The sequence below is a fragment of the Paroedura picta genome, chromosome 10 (assembly GCF_049243985.1).
Source record: "Paroedura picta isolate Pp20150507F chromosome 10, Ppicta_v3.0, whole genome shotgun sequence".
Lineage (NCBI taxonomy): Eukaryota > Metazoa > Chordata > Lepidosauria > Squamata > Gekkonidae > Paroedura > Paroedura picta.
Window position 1 is genome coordinate 3,031,451 of NC_135378.1, and position 19,343 is coordinate 3,050,793.

At 45.5% G+C, this 19,343-nt stretch overlaps 1 protein-coding gene across 4 annotated transcripts in view; it reads right to left on the reverse strand.

Annotated features, from left to right (window-relative positions):
- HTT (huntingtin) overlaps positions 1-19,343 on the reverse strand; it is a 241,735-nt gene that overhangs the window by 143,611 nt on the left and 78,781 nt on the right. For all 4 annotated transcript variants that reach the window (XM_077301601.1, XM_077301602.1, XM_077301600.1 and 1 more), the window contains 6 exons: positions 9,375-9,514; positions 9,122-9,185; positions 8,556-8,656; positions 6,198-6,344; positions 5,105-5,225; positions 4,818-4,894 (listed from right to left, as the gene is read on the reverse strand). In XM_077301601.1, coding sequence (XP_077157716.1) covers positions 4,818-4,894; positions 5,105-5,225; positions 6,198-6,344; positions 8,556-8,656; positions 9,122-9,185; positions 9,375-9,514 — 650 coding nt within the window. The remainder of the gene's footprint in view (positions 1-4,817; positions 4,895-5,104; positions 5,226-6,197; positions 6,345-8,555; positions 8,657-9,121; positions 9,186-9,374; positions 9,515-19,343) is intronic.

A 19,343-nucleotide genomic window follows, 5' to 3' on the forward strand; every position in this document is an offset into this window, starting at 1 on the left:
AGAAGCCTACTGACCACTGCTATGTTAGTGACCTGAATTGCCCATTCTCAGTTTAGGGTGGATATGCCCCTTGTCTGTTTATGCCAAGGGTAGTCAAACTGTGGCCCTCCAGATGTCCACTGCTGGCAGGGGCTCATGGGAATTGTAGTCCATGGACATCTGGAGGACCACAGTTTGACTACCCCTGGTTTATGCAGTACAAGGTTGCTAGATTGTCTGTGCCACTTGCTTATGTAAGGCCAGTAAGTTGCTGAACACTGCTTTAAGATCCAGTGCACTGCACATCTCTTGAGGGGACCGCATGTCACTGGTTGTGACTCTATCTCTCGCTGTGTACATCTGCCTGAAAGGGAGGAACCTGTGGTTAGCCTGGTTTGTTGTAAGGGAGAATGAAATTATTATTATTATTATTATTATTATTATTATTATTATTATTATTATTATTATTATTATTATTATTATTATCTTTCGATTTATTGCCCGCCACTCCCTTACGGCTCGTGATCCCTGCAAGGAGAGTGTTGGTTAGAACTCACCAGTGTAAGGAACCTGCCACTGCCCCTTGGTGCATTCATGGTGGAGGACGGGATGGAAGGCTTTGACAAACGCAGCTGGAGTGGACACACGTCACCTTGCATGTGGAACCATGACACACTGGAAGTGGATGTACTTGTGAAGATCTCGCCTTCTCTTGACAGCCAGTGTTCAAGACCATTAAAAGATAAAGGTATCCCCTGTGCAAGCACCGAGTTATGTCTGACCCTTGGGGTGACGCCCTCTAGCATTTTCTTGGCAGGTTCAATGCGAGGTGGCCTTGCCAGTGCCTTAACCAGTCATTACTGTTTACCCCCCAGCAAGCTGGGTACTCATTTTACTGACCTCAGAAGGATGGAAGGCTGAGTCAACCTTGAGCCAGCTGCTCAAACTCCCAGCCTCATGGTCAGAGCTTCAGACAGCATGTTGGCTGCCTTACCACCCCAAGCCACAAGAGCCTGGCATAACAGAGGGAGGACTCAGGCAATTGTTATCATTCTGAACTTTTACTGACTGGAACTTTCTTTGGGCAGCTCAGATCTCTTTTGCCTTTTTACTTGACCAGCAATATTCTGAAATTGAATTCTTAAGCAGCAACTCATTGGTAGTTATTTACTTATTTCAAATTTCTATACCACCCTCACGACTTGCTGTCTCAGGGAGGTTCACAGCATTTAAACCCCATAAAACCCCAATTATCCAAAAACTAAAAAGAATCATAAGAAAAAGATGAAGGCAATCATCACCCCAGGGACTGTTCCAGCCAGATCAGCCCTGTCCTTCCAAGGCAGATCATACATATTGCGGGGGAATCCCACTGATGTAATTGCCAGTCACCCCCTGGCCTCAACCAAATGCCTGGCGGAAGAGCTCCGTCTTGCAGGCCCTGCGGAACCCAGCGAGTTCCATCAGGGCCCTTAGTTCTTCTAGGAGCTTGTTCCACCAGGTTGGGGGCAAGGCCGAAAACGCCTTGGCCCTGTGGTCCGGGACTAACAGCAGGTTCATACCAGCAGAGCAAAGGGCTCTGCGGGTGGCATTAGCAGATAAGCGGTCCCTCAGATAAGTGGGATCCAAGCCGTGTATAGCCTTAAAGGTCAAAACCAAGACCTTGAACTTGATCCGGAGGCAGACTGGCAACCAATGCAGCTGCCACAATGCCAGCTAAATATGGGCCCTCCAATGTGTCTTCGTAAGGACACTCGCAGCTGCATTTTGCACCAGCTACAATTTCCAGATCAAAGACAAGGGTGATTTTGAAGTCCAGATCAAAAGAGGAATAGATCTTCCTGCCTATTTTGCCTAGTTTATGGCTCTCTCTGTCAAGAGGGGCTGCATGTGTTGTGTCTTTATTTTCCCCTTGGGTGTAGTTTAGCAGCGGGGTTAGCTTCTTGTTTGGTTCTGTACTAATTCTTAGGAGGTGGCAACACTGATGCCAGACGCAGCCCCGGACTAGAGTGACCTCAAGCAGACCCTCTTGGACTGGGAATATGATGGGAATAACTAACTCCAATTACTGGATCCATCACTCTCTGTGGAGCACAGGAGACAACAATTTCAAGTGACCTTGTAATTTCAGTGATGTTCATTATAGATGTGAAGATCTTTGCTGGGGCAGTACATGGATAGTTCTGCCATGGGAAATGTGTTTACCTCTTCCTGAGGTGCGTTTGGGAGACCTGGAATAACTATGTGGTATGGGGTCTCCTTTCTGTGTGGTCAAAACTGACAATGGTCACAGCAGTCATACTGGAGGTCTTGACATGGCAACTGGCCTATATAATTCCATCGGAACTGACTGGGAAGGTTATTTCTGAGGGTGAGATGATACCTGAGGGTGTTGATGATACGAGATGGAAGGTTCTGAGTCCTGGACTTTGTTCTTTGCAATGGAATGAAACGGTGAGTAACTTCTAGGAACAGGTAATGGCTCTCAAGGAAGGGGAAAGTGTGTGACTTTGACATAAGAGGCTTTTCCAGATGCATGTACCTTTTTCAGGAGTGAGTCTGAGAAGTAAACAGAGTTGTTTTCTGTCCACCAGAGGGTTGGGCCAGAACCAATGGGTTGAAATTAATTCAAAATAATTTTCAGCTAAACATCTGGAAGAAGTTCCTGACATAGCGGAATAGGCTTCCCCCGAAAGTGGTAGGTTTTCCTTCTTTGGAAGATTTTAAACAGAGCTAGATAGCCATCTGACATAAATGTTGGTTCTGTGAACTTGGGCAGATTGTAAGTAGGTGGGCAGAAGGGGCTGTGTCCATGCTTGGTTCTTGTGGCCCTTTCTCATAATCACATACCCAGGGAAATGCCAACTGCCACTTTAGGGTCGGGAGGCAAATTTCCAGACTGGCCAAGGATTCTGGGTTATTGGGGGGGGGCTTAATTGGGCATGGAATTGAGATCACTGTGGATGGGCAGGTAATTGTGAGTTTCCTGCATTCTGCAGGGGGGTTGGACTAGATCACCCTGGAGGACCCTTCCAACTTTGTAATTCTAAACTTTGCTCGAGGGATGTAGGGACTGAACCCGTGGCTGTTCCTCTGTGCCTCTGACAAGAGTCGTCAGCTTTGGTCTCACTGGAAGTGAGGATGTTTGGAGCCTTCTCGTAGTAGGAAAAGGTAGTGCATGTGCTGCCCTGCTGGGCTGCACACTGGTTACCAGTGAATTAAACCCTTGAGAAGGAAGCGGAGACCAAATCAAAAGACAAGTCCAAATCCAGTTGAAAACCAAGGGAGACAGTTCACCAAGGGGCGGGGGGGGGGCGTGGGGAGTGGAGTCAAAGCCGGGCTGTTTGCCAGAGAGAACACCAAAGTCATACCATGGTTGAGTAGCTGGGGAACAGAATCAAAAGCCAGACCGGAGTCAAGAGCCAGGAGTGGAGTCAAAGAAAAAGCTGAGGTCAGGAGCCAGGAACAAAGTCAGCAGCCAAAGCCAGGAACTAGGAATCAGTAGAGCAGATATTCACTGTAACAAACCAAAACACCGAGCGTCTAGGTAGACGCGCAGGGAATGCATGCATAACACCCACAGACAACCCTGCCTCAAAGTTCTCCTAAAGCACACCATGAATGGGTGGTGTAATCCTCATCTGACCCCAGCTGGACCCCACTGGGACTGATAGCAAGCCGAAAGCCAACCTGATATTCTGATAGCTGTCACAGATTTGCACACCAATGCTTTCACTGCTGCTCTGGAAACTCCTCTGAGCTAGATGGGGCTTTCCTTCTGAGTCTTGAGGGTGTTGACATGTAAGGCTGGGTGCGAGCTTGGCTGATACCAGAATGCTCGTCACCAGAGGATTGGGCGAGATCCAATACTGGCTGGCCAGATCTCCACGCAACGGCAGGAGTGTGCTTGGACCAGGCAGTGCATCGGTGTTGGCTAAGGCCTCTGTTGCGCCCTCTGGCAGCATATCCCAAGGTGCAGCAAGTGTGGGCATGACCGTGCAATGTTTGAATCTTTGTCTTGAGCAGCTCTGGAATGAGCTTCTTCCCAAAGTGACACTTTTACGTAGAAGGCCCCTTCATGCCTCTGGCATAAATTGGCAACAGACAGAACAGCATGATCGATCATAGGCATAGTAGGTATTGCTGGTTGCCATCCAAGCAGGAGAGGTTTTTGTGCCTTTCTGTAGACAACAGGCTCTCGATAGGTCACTGAGGTTGGGTTTTCGGCAGCAGCTGCTAGTGAACAAGAACAGAGCTTCTGTGAATGGACCTTTCTCAGTGGTGGCAGAGAGAGAACTGATGGAAAGTCACTCTGCCCTCCTCTGTCATGCAAGAAGAGGTGGGAAACACACATGGGAGGTGGCAGAGCACAACACACTTTGAGTCTCAGAAAACCCTCTCTTCTGAAGACCTGCGTGTGTGCAGTACCCATGTGTGATTGCAAAGGTATCACAACAACAAACGAAATTTTAATTTTCTGACAAAGTTCCTCTAAAAATATTTTTATAAATTCTAATAAGATTGTTGGGATGGGATGTTTTGTTTTTTGTTTTTGCATGTATAAAAGCCTCTATATAAAACCTAAACTCCCCCAAAAATGTATACATTTTTTTCCTTAAACCACAGACCCTTCTTTATTGGATAAAAACTTTTAAACTTATATGCTATTCAAGAAGTGCCAGTCCTTGATATGAGGGCAAAGCATCCTAACAAACATTTCCTTCTCAGTAAATTTAATGGCTAACAAACCAAAGCAGAACATATGATACCTGAAGGAGTATCCTCTGTTTTTGTAAACATGAACTTTAGAAGCTTGTATACTGGAGGGAGAAACATACCCACAATGCCATCCTAGATTCCAGATGCAAACTGGAAACGACGTTGACAGAAGACACAAAGCTTCACAGCAGCCAAACTGGAAAACCCAAACAAACAGCAGTTCAGTCTCCATAACACAAGTGGACAAAGAACATGGCAGAGTTTGACGTTGCCCTTTTGCCAGAGTATCCAGGATACCAAAGCAGCCTTCATCATCGATCAAGTTACAAGTAGCATATATGTAAAGGAAGTAAAAACATTCTAGAAATTTAGCCTTTGAGGACATTAATACATTCAATAAACTCACTGTTAGAGATCTTGTGGATGAGGTTGTCAAGGCATGGGAAACTGCTGAAATAACCCTGGAAAGATTGTTCTCCATTGTAACATCTGTTGGACTTTGCAGCATGTGATATCCTCTGTAAGATCTGAAATAGGATTAATGTATACATTTATTTTTCTAGTTAAACAGCACCTTGTCAAAAGCAGAAAAACACAAACGTAATTCAACTAACTGTTCACCATTTTTATTTTAAGCTGCCTTGCAGCTCTAGTCCATAAGGCAAGTTAAAATATGAAAAAGCATGAATTCCTGGAGAATATGTGATGCTGTTGTGGTTCTCTGCTGTGGTGTATAAAATCACTAGAAAATTTGATCTATATCACCATCCAATACCCATGAAAACAAGTTACTTGTCAGATGATATGCAATTCTCAATCCCATCCCAGTTTAAAGAAAGACAAAATTGTTGTCAGCTGTCAACCTAAAGAACTGCACATTTGCAATGAAAACCTCTCTTCACCACTGACACTGAATTTGATGATTTTATTCCTATCTTCCTTTTAATATAACAACTTGCTACATAAACTCCAGGCACAACACTACAACTGAGGTGTTATCTGCTCCTTTCCTCCCACTTTAGGGCTGCTGTTTCAATTAAAAATTCTTATGTACAAAACACAAAGTGCACCTACATTTTAATTCAATGAGATGTAAAAATAATTTGCAAAACACTGACTTAATGAAAACAGAACTGCCTGCTCTGCCTCAAGTCCTGCTCTATTTACAGGAAGTAAACTTTAGGTAGTTGTGCTTTAGGGACATGGTTTGTTCATGTGCAAGTGACAATGCTGTCAAAACTTCTTTATGTTTTCTGCTGAGGACAGTCCAGCCAGGGTGGTGCCATTTCACACACGTTGCCATTTGTGCACAGTGAATCCAGGGCTGGGCAGAGACTGACTATGCAAAAAGCTTCTTTTCCCCACAAGTGATCAAGGCAGAAAGGCACCAAGTCAAAAGCCACTGACATGACCCACAGTTAATCTTTTCTAAAAAGGTTTTTATTTGCATACTCAAAGTTTTTCTTTGAAATCAAGGAGCCAGTACAACATGATTCTACCTGGTGATGGTGCTTATTGCAAAGTGAGAAGCAGGTTGTGTTTCATGCATTAGCAGTTTTAAATAGACACTGCTCTGGTCCCTTGCCACAGCCACCACAGGGTCTGCCTGTCCTTGGTCACAACAATAGAACAGTTTGGGGACAAGCCTGAAATATAGAGAAACAACACCAAGACAGCCTGATACACATAATATTCCGGTTGTAAAGCTCAAGTTAATGTCAAATATCTATGACAAAGCAAATTCCTAGGAAACAAACAAAAACACATCTTCTAAAGCCAAATGAGACAGAGGTACTCCCATGAGTAAGCTCACTCCTCTAGTACCCACCATCATCTCTATAGCACTATCAAGGCTTCCCCATCTGATCCATGAACATCCTCTGGAGACATCACCAATTGGCTGAATTGCAAATAATGTATCCTTAAGAGGAGCAGTTCCCTAGAGCAGCGGTCCACAACCTTGTTCTTGTTGTGGCCTGCTGCCAAGGGGTGGGGGGAGAGGGCGACCCGGGGGCACCGTGCATGCTCAGCAGCCCTGCACAAATGCACATGCCGGGTTGGGTTGCCACCCGCTGGGGGCGCAAATGCACATGCGCAGCAGCTCTCCGCATGAGTGCATGTGCGAAACTTCTGCGCATACATGTTTGCACACCCAGTGGGTGCAAACGCACATGCGCAGTAGCTCCGCACATACGCATTTGTGCCCAGAAGCGTGCCGGAGGCCACGCTTCCCTCTCCCCGCCCCCCACAGCGAGAAGCTCGCTGGGTCCCGAGCTAATCGGCCGCTTTGGCCGCTTTGCTCGTAGCCCCGTGAGCTTCTCGCTGGGGGGGGGCAGGGAGAGGGAGCCACGGCCTGCTGCCAAGGCTCTCGCGGCCCGGCACCAGGCCGCTAACCGAGGGTTAATGACCCCCACCCTAGAGGGTTTGCTATGGAAATCAAAACCCTAAACTAGTTGGGGGCTATAGAACTAAAACGGCTTTATGGTGTTCAGATTTGATTTCATAATTTTATTGTGGGATGTGTTGTTTCTTGCTCTGAGTATTAGGAAGGGCATTTTATAAAAATAAAGAGTATTATTATGATTGTTTTTATTATTAAAATATGCTTTAGCACTCAAAAAAACCACCACCCCGTCTTGCATCTAGTGTTTCTGGGAAAGTTAGTTGAAAGGGCTGCTGCCTGGAGGAAATGTCTGCCCTTGATCCATTTCAGTCAGGTTTCCGATCTGGCCATTGGGTAGGGACAGCACTAATCACCCTGACGGATGACCTCCGACACTGGCGACCAAGCCGGGTCAGCGCTGCTTGTACTAGTAGATTTGACAGCAGCATTTGACACAGTCGATCATGATACAGGAAACAGCCCTTAAATGGCTGATTTCCTTCCACCGGGGTCGTGGACAGAGGGTAGTGATAGAAAAGAGAATATGTAACCATCATCAGCTCCCCTGCGGAGTCCCACAAGAGCAGTCCTCTCTCCTATCTTATTTAACATCTTTATGCACTCTCTGGCTCAGCTGGTGCAGAGGTCTGGGTTGGGTTGCCACCAATATGCAGATAACCAAGCAAGGAATCGCGTCTGCCCACCCTAGACGGTGTGCAGCTCTCAGTGACTCATTCCGCCAGGAACCTGGGCATGATCCTGGATGCTTCCCTTACAATGGAAGCCCAGGTCACAAAGGTAGCACGGCTGGCATTCTACCACCTCCGCCAAGCCAAGCTACTCGCGCCCTACCTAGACCCCGAACACCCAGCTACAGCGATCCATGCAACGGTCACCTCTAGACTGGACTTCTGCAACTCGCTGTACGCACGCCTACCCTTATCCTTGATCCGGAAACTGCAATTGGTGCAGAACACTGTGGCCAGATTCTCACTCAGGGAACATGGAGATCCCACACCCAGCCGGCACTCCAGCCACTCAGCTGACTCCCAGTTGAATTCCAGATTAGGTTTAAGGGTTTGGTAATCACCTTTAAGGCCTTATGCGGACTGGGCCCAGTGTATCTGAGAGTCCGCCTATAACCCCTTACACTCCGCCACTTCCAACTGGCTGTTGATCCCTGGCCCAAAGAAGTACGTCAGACCTCAACAAGGGCCAGAGCCTTCTTGGTCCTGGCCCCCGCCAGATGGAACGAACTCCCTGAATAGATCAGGTCCCTGCCTGAACTTCTACAATTCTGCAGGGCCTGCAAAAGGAAGCTCCTCCACCAGACATTTGAGTGAGGCCAACCTTACTCTCTCAAGTTTCTTTCCCTTTTATTTTTTACCCTATCATGTCTAAAGTAAAGGTCTAAACCTTTCCATTTATTATACCAATACTAAGAAAGTTTGGAATTCTTTAGTTTAACAAATACCTTATTAAAGAAGCTGTAGCAACATGCCGCACTCTGGGGTCTTCATCTCCAAGAAGAGAAATTACTACATTACTGAGCACACGATCTTGAAGTTTTAACAGCTACAGGAACAGTACAAAGACTGGTCACCAATTGCCATTTTTTACAGTACAGTCTACCTCTATTTACAATCATGGAATAGAATCACAGAGCTGGAAGGGGCCATGCAGCCCATCTAGTCCACCCCCCGCTCAATGCAGGTCTGCACATTACTTAACACTATTATGCATCAAAATAAACATCTGAGACTGAAGTTCAAATTTCCAAGATATTTCTTTCATATGTTAACTTTTTTTTATTTTTTGTATTTATTTAGATTTTTATACCACCCTTCCCTACGGCTCTGGGCGGTTTACATAAAACATTTTAGAACGTTTACATAGAACAATATATGAATTACAAACTAATAATATTGTAGATTTCTAAAAATCTATCAAATGCCCTTGGATATGAAACAGTTTCCATGACAGAATCCTTAAATTCCCAACAATACAAAATGTGAATTTGCAAACAAATCCATTACTCACCCCTGTATAATGATGAGCCCCTCTGTGCAAGCTGGTGGCTCTTCCTTCCAAAAAACTGACTAACCTTAACAGGCATGATGGACAAAGATCATATTGTTATTATTACTAGCTCTATTGCCCACCATTCCCCCAAGCCCAGGTTAATAATCAAGCGAATCAGTACATGAAATAGTATGTATTCCAAGGAAACTTTATAAACAAAGAAAAAAACATTTTAATGTGTGGAATAAAACCTCAAAAGAGGAGCACTCACCGAAAATCAATTTCAGCCAAAGTCTCCAGCAGTTCAGTCCTTACCAGCCAATATGAACTATTCTTCAGTGTAAGAAGTTCGACTATTAGTTGTAAGCCTAAAGCACTATAGCTGCTACTGCATAAACTCATGATGCAATGCTAAAGAGAAACAAGATTTTAATTGTTTTTAAATACAAGGAATTAGGCACTGCAATTACATTTAGTAATTTCTGCTCTAGGAAAGACTGCAGACTTTTGCTTATCTTTAAATATCTGTAATAACAACATGCAATAGCTAAGCCCATGTGATACGTGTGTTTAGAAATTGTTTTGAAAGCCTGTCTTCCCTCCCCAATTAACATACTGAAGCAAATTAAATGAAATTATGCATGTATGCTGATATTATTTCTTGTACACAATTTCTTGTCATTAGAATAAGCACACACACAAACACACCAAATCCTATTATTTATTTTTTTAATTATTTACTTTAAAAAAAACCCCAAACTTCAGCTATGTCAAGCTAACAAATCCTCTTCAGAATATATTATGTTTAGGGAGAAAAATTCTTATCTTACTTTCTTTGAAGCAATCATAATTCTGTCTTCGTTTCCCAAATATATTTATCACCATTTTTGAGAGATTCTTAGTTTTCACCAAACCATTTGCATCTCATACATCAGCAACTAACACTGTCAGAAATTTTCCTCTTGAGAAAGACCAGTGGCCTTACCTGTGAGGGGTCCTTCTCCCCAGAGGTAAAGGAAGACATCTTGGGTGTTTTCTGTCCTCTGTTCAGGGAGGCAGGCTCACTTTTTTCCTTTCCCTGCGTTCTGAGTGGGCGTGCCTCTCTCCAGTTCGAGACTTCCATCGCTATCAGGACTTCGCCCAACCATACATAAACCCTAAAACACGGAAGGTATAACAGAGAAAGGAACAGAACAGCAAAAACATGCTAACAGGCCAACACAAGACAACCACATATAACTTGCAACTTCTAGGGGGGGATGAAGATGTCTTCCTTTACCTCTGGAGAGAAGGACCCCTCACAGGTAAGGCCACTGGTCTTTCTCCCCCAGAGGCGGAAGACATCTTGGGACCTCCCCAAGCAGTGTCCCTCAGGGTGGGAAGTTGCTCACGAAGATATAACCTCCTGGAGCACAGCTGTACCGAACACTGCGTCAGCTGAACTAAATCTGTCAATCTTGTAATGCCTTGTAAAAGTAGACAGCGACGACCAAGTGGCGGCTTTACAAATTTCTTCCACATGAATATGGTTCAAAGAAGCAGCCGTAGTTGCAGCACTGCGCACCGAATGCGCCACGATGCCCTCTGGAACCTGGACACCTGCAGTTCTATAAGCCTCCACGATGCAATCCTTCAGGCACTTACTGATCGAAGACTTGGACATCCTATTACTCTTGTTTGGGGCAGTGATGGAAATGAAGATCAGTTCCGTCTTTCTGAATTCTGCTGTTCTGATCAAGAAGGCTTTCAAAGCCCTTCTCACATCTAAGGTATGATAAAGCTTCTCCAACCGATGCTTCGGGTCTGGAAAGAATGTAGGCATTCCTGGAGCCTGTGAAAGGTAGAATTGATTTTGGGAATAAAAGCTGGATCCAGTCTGAGAGTAACTTTCTCTTTATGAAAGGTGCACAGCTTCAGATTGGAAGACAGAGCTCCCAGCTCTCCGATCCTCCTGGCTGAGGTGACTGCCACCAGGAACAGAACCTTCATCCGAAGGAACTTTAGACTTATATCCGCAATCGGTTCAAAAGGCTTCTTTGTCAGAGCTGTCGGAAATCTGTGTCTTACTGGAGGTCCAAACAAGGTAGCTTCTTTCAGAAACTGGGTTAGATGGGGGTGCCGCAACAACCTCCTCCCATCAACCTTGGGGATGACCGTAGCAATCGCTGCCACTTGCCTCCTCAATATGGCCGCTTTCAAACCTTGATCAATGCCGTCCTGCAAAAAGGCGAGAATGTTCCCTACCGAAGGAGAGTACAATGGAACCTTTCTTCTTCTGCACCAACCCTTGAAGGCCCTCCAGGTATACTCGTAAATACGGTTAGTAGAAGTTTTTCTTGCAGCCAGCATAGTGTTGGTTACTTTGAGGGTGTATCCCTTATTTACGAAACGTTCCCTCTCAGCTTCCAAGCGGCTAAGTCGAACCAGCCGGGATCCGGATGCCAGACCGGGCCCTGTTGTTACAGATCTGGTACTAGAGGAAGATGAAAGGGGTCTGAGACTGCCAACTGTAGAATGGTGGAAAACCACGGTCTTCTCGGCCAGAATGGTGCCACCAGGATCACGTCCGCACTGTGTGCCCTTATCCTTCTTAGAAGACGTGGGATGACCAGTACTGGTGGAAAGGCGAACAGAAAGCCCTCCGGCCAAGGAGATGTTAGAGCATCTGTCGCCTCCGCTTGCGGATGCAGGTAGCGAGAGAAGAAACTAGGAACTTGGTGATTCAGATGCAACGCAAAAACGTCCACTATTGGGACCCCAAACCTTTGCATGATGCTGCGAAATATCGATTTCTTTAGAGACCATTCCGCTTCTGAAAGAGTGGACCTGCTTAGCCAGTCTGCTTGTCAGTTTTCCACTCCTCTGACATGTTCCGCCCTCAAAGATAGGAGATGTCACTCTGCAAAACGAAGAACCCTCAAGGCCTCCGTGTGCATCTTGATCGAACGAGAGCCCCTTGGTGATTTATGTACGCCCTCGTGGCTATGTTGTCCGTTCTCACCAGTACTGGCTTGTTCAACAGAGTTCCTTTCAGCTTCGACAACACCAGATAAAGTGCTCTCATCTCTAACACATTGATCAGCAATAGGGCCTCGCCTGAGGACCATACACCTTGCACCAGGTGGCTCCCCGAAGTGGCTCCCCAACCTTGTAAGCTCACGTCTGTAAAAATCTCCGTCTCCTGTGGCAAGATAAATGTCTTTCCCTTGGAGAGATTCTCCTTGCAGGTCCACCAAAGGAGGCTGTCTTTCACCTTCACCAGAACCTGTAGCATGACCTGTCTCTTGTAGACAATGCTCATGTGATGCGGTCTTAAGAATATCTGAAGTTCTCTCGCATGAAGTCTGGCCCACTGGACTGTATCTAGGCAAGAAATGAACAGTCCCATCAGATCACCAGGGACAGTAGAGGGGAGGAAACATTGTTGATGACCTGAATGACTAGGTCCTTTATCTTTTGAATCCTCTTCTCTGTAGTAAACAGCGCCCCCTGCTGCGTGTCTATAATGACCCCCAGATGTTCCATCTTCTGTGAAGGGGACAGGGAGTTGACAAGGAAGCCGAACTTCTGCAGGAGTCTCCACAGCCAAGGTGGTGTTCAATATGGCTGCTTCCCGCGATGGCGACCTTATTAGCAGGTCGTCCAGGTACGGATGGATATGTACCTTGAGCGTTCTCAGGAATACTATGGGGTTCACTAATACCTTGGAGAAAACTCGCGGTGCCGATGCTAGGCCGAATGGTAGGGCCCGAAATTAGTAATGGTGACCACCTATGCAAAATCTGCGAAATTGCTTGTGTGAGGGATTTATAGGCACGTGAAGATAAGCCTCTTGGAGATCTAATGAAGTGAGATACTCCCCCTGTTGAATAGCTTCCTTGATTGAAATTCATTCTGAATTTTCTTACGTTTACAGCTTGATTGAGGCGTTTCAGATCTAGTATCACCCTCCAATCGTCGTTTCTTTTGGGCACAGTGAAGAAAATTGAATAGAGACCCTTTCGATGGTCTGACAATGGAACTTCCTCTATGGCTCTTATTTGTAGCGAGCAATGGCCTTTAAAGTCCGCGCTCTTTTGTCTGGACGGGTGCTTAATGGGGACTTTAGAAACAATTCTGGTGGAGGATGCCGGAACTCTATTAAGTAGCCTTTCGAAACTACTTCTATCGCTCACTTGTCTTGGACATACTGTGACCAGGTGTGTGCGAAGAGTTGTAACCTGCCCCCCACCGCATAGTCAGTCCTTAGACTGCTTGGGCTCTCTCTCAGACTTCTCAAATCGCTGATTCTTGTAGAATCTCTGTCCAAAGCCACCTCTCCGGGGTTGCTGTCTGGACTGGGACCAGGCCTGTCTCCTATCCTGTCGGTTCCTTGGAAAGGATCCACTGCCACGAAAGGAAAGTAAGGCCTGCGATCGTTTTTCCTAATAAACCTAGGCATTCCCCTTCTTTTCTCCTTTGAGTCAGTTAAGACCTTATCCAGTGACTCTCCAAACAGCTTCTCCCTGTGAAACTGATAGGCTGTAACTATAGCCTTTGAGCAAACATCCGCCTGCCAGGCTCTAAGCCAACGGGCAGCAGAAGCTGAAGCTATAGTACGCGCATTAGAAATTGCAGCATCTAAGGTGGCATCAGCTGCAAAGGATACGCCCTGCAGTATCCTATTGGCACCCTCAAGGAGGCGTTTATCCTTATCTCCTAAGAGCTGAACCATCTTCCTTGCCCACACAATGGTTGCTCGCATAACAATAGAAGAAACCAAAGAGGCCCTCAGTGCCATTGCTGCTGCCTCATGTGCCTTGCGTAAGGCAAAATCAGCCTTTTTGTCCATAGGATCCTTAACCATTCCTTGCGCTTGCAGAGCCACTACGCATCCATGACAGGAACCTGCAAAAAGCTTTCGGCATAGTCAGGAAGTGCATATAATTTCTTGGCATACGGTGGGAACCGTTTATTGGCCATGGGCTTAACCCATTCTTTTTTAATCTGTCTCTCAAAGTAGTCAGGGAAGGGGAAAATTCTGAGGGAGTAATCCTCTGGGGGAAAGAACTCAGAATTCCCTAGAGGTCTCTTAGGCCTACTGGGGCCCTCCTCTGGGTCCACCAGAGGGTTAGGTTTTAAATCCAGCGCAGCTATTGTCTTGTCCAGTAAAGAAGAATAATTTTCTATTTTAAGAAAGCGTTTTGAAGGTTCTGGTAATTCAATATCAACCTCCAGTTCCTCATCAGTAAGAAAGGCAGTATCCTGTTTGGAATTAGCATTGGAATCTGAATCAGAAGAATGCTGAGACACCATCTCACTATGTGGGTAGCTACGCTTTCCTGCTGCCTTGGTGGGCCAGGACCTTCTAGGATGGGACCTGTCCGAATCATAGTCCCTGGAACAGGGAGGAGGGGAAGGAGATGAATCAGACCTCCCCTTACTATTATTACCCAGGGCCTTCCAGATAGGGCGGAGTTGGCTATAAAATGGACTTATTAATAGCCTCCAACAACTCAGAAGACAAGAAATCATGGCCAGTGGGCCTTACTGTCCCCTGCGAGGTAGATTCCTTCCCAGCCGTCGAAGCATCCATTTCAGGAGCTTGCTGGGTTCCCTCACTGCCGGCTGTAAAATGGCCGGCGCCATCGCTAGCCGCATTGGGGGGAACGCGCTCTGCCGACACCGCAGCAGTCATCCTGGAGCGTTTTGAAGTGTGCTTTTCCTCCCCCACTCCGACCAGACGTGGGGCGGTCTTCTCCAATGCGCCCGCCGGCCCCGGGAGCTGCACATTGCCCTCCAGCACATGTGCCGCGATGTCCTCCTCAGAGAGAAACTCCTCTTCTCTCTCTGGGTCTTCAACAGCATGCAGAAAATAGTCAGGGGAGGTCCCAGGAGTGAGCGGTAAAAAACCACGGTCTCCAGCAGCCTCTTAAGGGCTAAAATTACCAACCCCTGAAGTGCAAGCAAGAGGGCAAGAGAAATTTCAGAAAGAGTCAAGAATAGAGTTAGAATAGATAGAAAATAGTAGTAGAATTTAGGCCTGCTAGCAGAGCTATAAAAAACGTGCTCTCCCAGGTTAAGAGGCAGGAGAGAACTGGAGAGAGAGAGGCACGCCCACTCAGAAGGCGGGGAAAGGAAAAAAGTGAGCCTGCCTCCCTGAACTGAGGACTGAAAACACCCAAGATGTCTTCCGCCTCTGGGGGAGAATGGATAGATCGACCAACATGAAAGATGCAGGAGATAAAGCGACTTACTTGAGATTTACATAACAATAAAACTTTGGGTGAGGAAACAGACACTAGATGCTCTACAAGTCTTTCCTATCTTTCTCTTTTCTAACAGACTGCTTACAACTACAGGGCAACTTATCTGTTCCGATCATAAGGCCTAAATTTTCCTAAGCGCTACATTTGGATGTTTTGGTCTTTAAAGCAAACTTTTTCTCGGAGCTACTCAGATTGTGATAAGGAGGTGCTTGTTAGGGCATTGAATTGGTAAGAACCACCGGGAGTGCAGCAGCTGTCACTTTCTTTGCTGGTTTATTAACGAAGAGTTTCAATTGATAAACTGTGTAACTGTTAAACTCTAAGGAACCTACCTTAACATTGGTTTGAATGGGGACTTTTAAACCCTAGTGGGGTGTTATTAAACACAGTACTAACTCCCCTTTTTGAAACACATCCTTTCAAAAGAACACGGGATGAAATGGTCTTAGACACAATCCCAGGAAGAGTCACAAGACTTAATAACATGGACTGAACCTGAAGTACTTCAAGATGAAGGAGAGGGCTTACAGTTTGAAAATCCAGGGAAGGAAGACCTCGCTCAAACTTTCTCAGCCCTACCACATATGGGTCAGCCTGCAATAACTGACAGACTGGAAGAGTTAAGAAACAAGCTCTCAGGGACTGGCCAATCAATCAATCAAACTTTATTACAGTCATTCAGACCAAATTATATGAAGTCGATACATAAAGAGACCAAAAGAATATATCATAAATAGAACTTAAAATTATGCTACTTTAGAGCATCAGATTTTTGTGGCGGCGGCACAAAACGTAGCCAGCTGAGTTGTCACCTGGGGGGACTCCTCACTTAGCAGCCTCTTTGCTCGGTCTACATCATGATGTTCTGGCAACTTTTTAAGGAGTGGCTCAATCAAGTTACTACGAATGTCTACATAAGCAGGGCAGTGGAAGAATATATGCTCTCTTGTATCAATTTTGCCGCTCCCACAAAAGCATTGTCTCAGTGTAAGGGGAATGTTCTTAGAGCGACCCTCTACAAGAGCTGAAGGCAGGACGGAGCATCTTGCAAGGGTAAAGGCCCCTCTTTGCTTACTTATTACCAGCTGAGACAGATACGTGGCAGGGGCCAGAACATATCTTGTTTTAACTGGGGCCAAAAAAGTTGGGGCTTTACTCAGGTCCAGTTGATGTCGATTGACTTGATGAGGTTCCATATGATATTCTTGTTGACAAGTTGGTAAAATGCGGTATGGATCCTAATTCTGTCAGGCGGATTGATAACTGGTTGACCGATCGTACCCAGAGGGTGCTTGTTAATGGTTCAGCATCCTCTTGGAGAAGAGTGACAAGTGGAGTGCCCCGTGCAGGCAAGGATTGCAGCCATAACTTATTGGCTGAAGCTGACTACTTAGTTTACTAACTAAGGGTTCAGTTAGATTAGTTGTGGAAGATAAATATGTGTCCCCTTGGGGTGAGGTTGGTGAGAAATAAACGGGGTTTCTTTGGTTTGTCTGAGCAATTTCTATCCTAGATATAGAAGGGCAAACACGACCTGAATGGAGCAAGAAGGCATCTAACTGACAGGGGATCAGCCAAAACAGAGTCGGTCTAATGCCCTATTTAAGAAACCTAGAAAATCCAAACGATCAAAGAGCTTTCACCCTTATAAGACACGATGCCTTACCCTCTGCTGTTCTAGAGGGTAAATATAGAAGGGTGCCCTGGGAGGAAAGCTTATGTACATGTGGACACTGAAATACTGAGTCTGTGGAACACGTAACTTTTGATCCGTATAAACAAATATGTGAGTCCTTCATAGATCTCATCTGCCTAGAAACACCCAGGAAAGATAGCATGTTTTATTTAGTTAAAAAGTGAGAAGATAAGATGCCAGAGACTACCTTTAAAGTGGCTGTTTGGTTACCAGGCAATGAGGATTGTGCAATTCAGCCCTCTCTTTACCACGTTACAATGACACTTTCTTGTCCCCGCAGTGTCCTACTATGTCCCTATTCTTTTTCTTACTTGGAATATAACTGAAGAACCCTTTTTTGTTTTAGTTTTTCTTGCTAGCCTAAGCTCATACTGAGCTTCAGCGTTTCTAACACTATCCCTACATGCATTGGTTATTTGTTTATACTCCTCCTTGCTTATAAGATCCTTAATTACTCTTTTTTATAACTCAGTTCTTTTGAAAGCTGTTTTATGATGCCACCCTGGTTTCTTTAGGTCCCAGTTTTCCTTCTCAAGGGAATTGTCTGCAACTGTGCCTTCAGTATTTCACTTTTGAGAAACTCCCAACCTTCTTGGACTTCCATCTCAAGTTTTTCTGACCACAGGATTCTATCCAAAATTATTTTAAGTTTAATAAAATTTGTTCTTCTGAAGTCCAGCCTGTATATGTGACTATGTACAGCTTTTCTCTTTCCCAAGATCACACGGTCACTAGTATCAAGCGCTCCCACAAGTTTTATCTCATCAACCAGTTCTTCTCTATTGGTGAGAATAAAGTTTAAAACAGCGGACCAAGTGGTTGCCCCTCCCACTTTCTAGGAAATGAAGTTGTCAGCAAGTCAAACCAAGAATTTATTGGACTTTTCATTTTTAGCGGAGCTGGTCTTCTAACGCAGTGGTCCCCAACCTTTTTATCACCGGGGACCACTCAACGCCTTTTACTGAGGCCCAGTGGGGGGGGGGGTAGTTTACTCCTCTACTCTCAACCACTGCCCTAACGCTCTATAATCGCTATGGTAATGTTTAAACATCCCTTCAAAATAAGATACAGACACGCCACAACAATGAACATAAGGAACATTTTATTTTCACTCATGAAAATATTTGCTATTTTAACTCATGACTATGACAAATCAATGGGAACCCTGAGCTTGTTTCTCTGCAACAAGATAGTCCCATCTGGGAGTGATGGGAGACAATGACACCCGAAGTGTGTTGTAAAGGGCCGGGGAGGATGAAGTAAAGGGCCGGGGGGGGGGGAGAAGGCGTCCTTCGGGGCCCACCTCCAATTAGTCGAAGGACCACATGTGGTCCATGGCCCACAGGTTGGGGATCGCTATTCTAACGGATATCTGGGTAATTGAAATCTCCCATGACCACTAGGTCCCATCTGTCTGAGAGCTTTGTAATCTGGTCTAGGAGCATCTCATCCAAGTCCCACCAGGTTTCTGTAATATCTATTAGATCATAATCCCCTTCATTTATTAGGAATTCTAGTTTATCCTGCTTGTTTCCCGTACTCTGTGCATTAGAGTAGAGACATCATAATCCTTCATACGAGTATCCCAGGATTCTAGTTTCTGAAATTTCTTGTAAGTTAATAGTTCCCTGCCTATGTGCCATTCCCTTTAAATCTGCAGGATTCCCATCTACAGTTATCTTCATCGAACTAGGCTTTGACTGTACGTCACGCTCTCATTGGACTTCGTTTAAAGCCCTCCTCATCAGGCCCACAAGACTCTTCACAAAGACATTTTTTACCACCATCATGAGGTGCAAATCATATCCTGATAGAAGAGCCTCATCACGGTAGCGCAATCCATAGTCCAAAAACCCAAATCGTTCCTGATAACACCAATGACACAGCCAGTCATTTATCTGCATTATTTGTCTTTCCCTTCCTAAGCCAAGGCCATTAACTGGAAGAACTCACACAAACACAACCTGTGCTCCCAAGTGCCACCTAGTCTTGTTTCATATGCTGCACTCTACACCAAACAGTATCATTTGTTCCTACGTGAAATAGCAGAAAGGGATATATGCCCTTGGGCTTTACAAGCCTTGATTCTCGTGCCAGGTAGACAGCATACATCCCGAGACAACAAGTCCAGTTGACACACTTTGGCATCTACTCCTCTCAATAGGGAATCCCCAATGACCAGGACACTTCTCCTAGTGCTAATATATAGGGTGCCACAAGAGCTAGTCCTGTCATCTGCAGGGGCCTATGAAACATCTGAACAATTTCTGAGAATCGGAGGGGCAGAACATTTCCT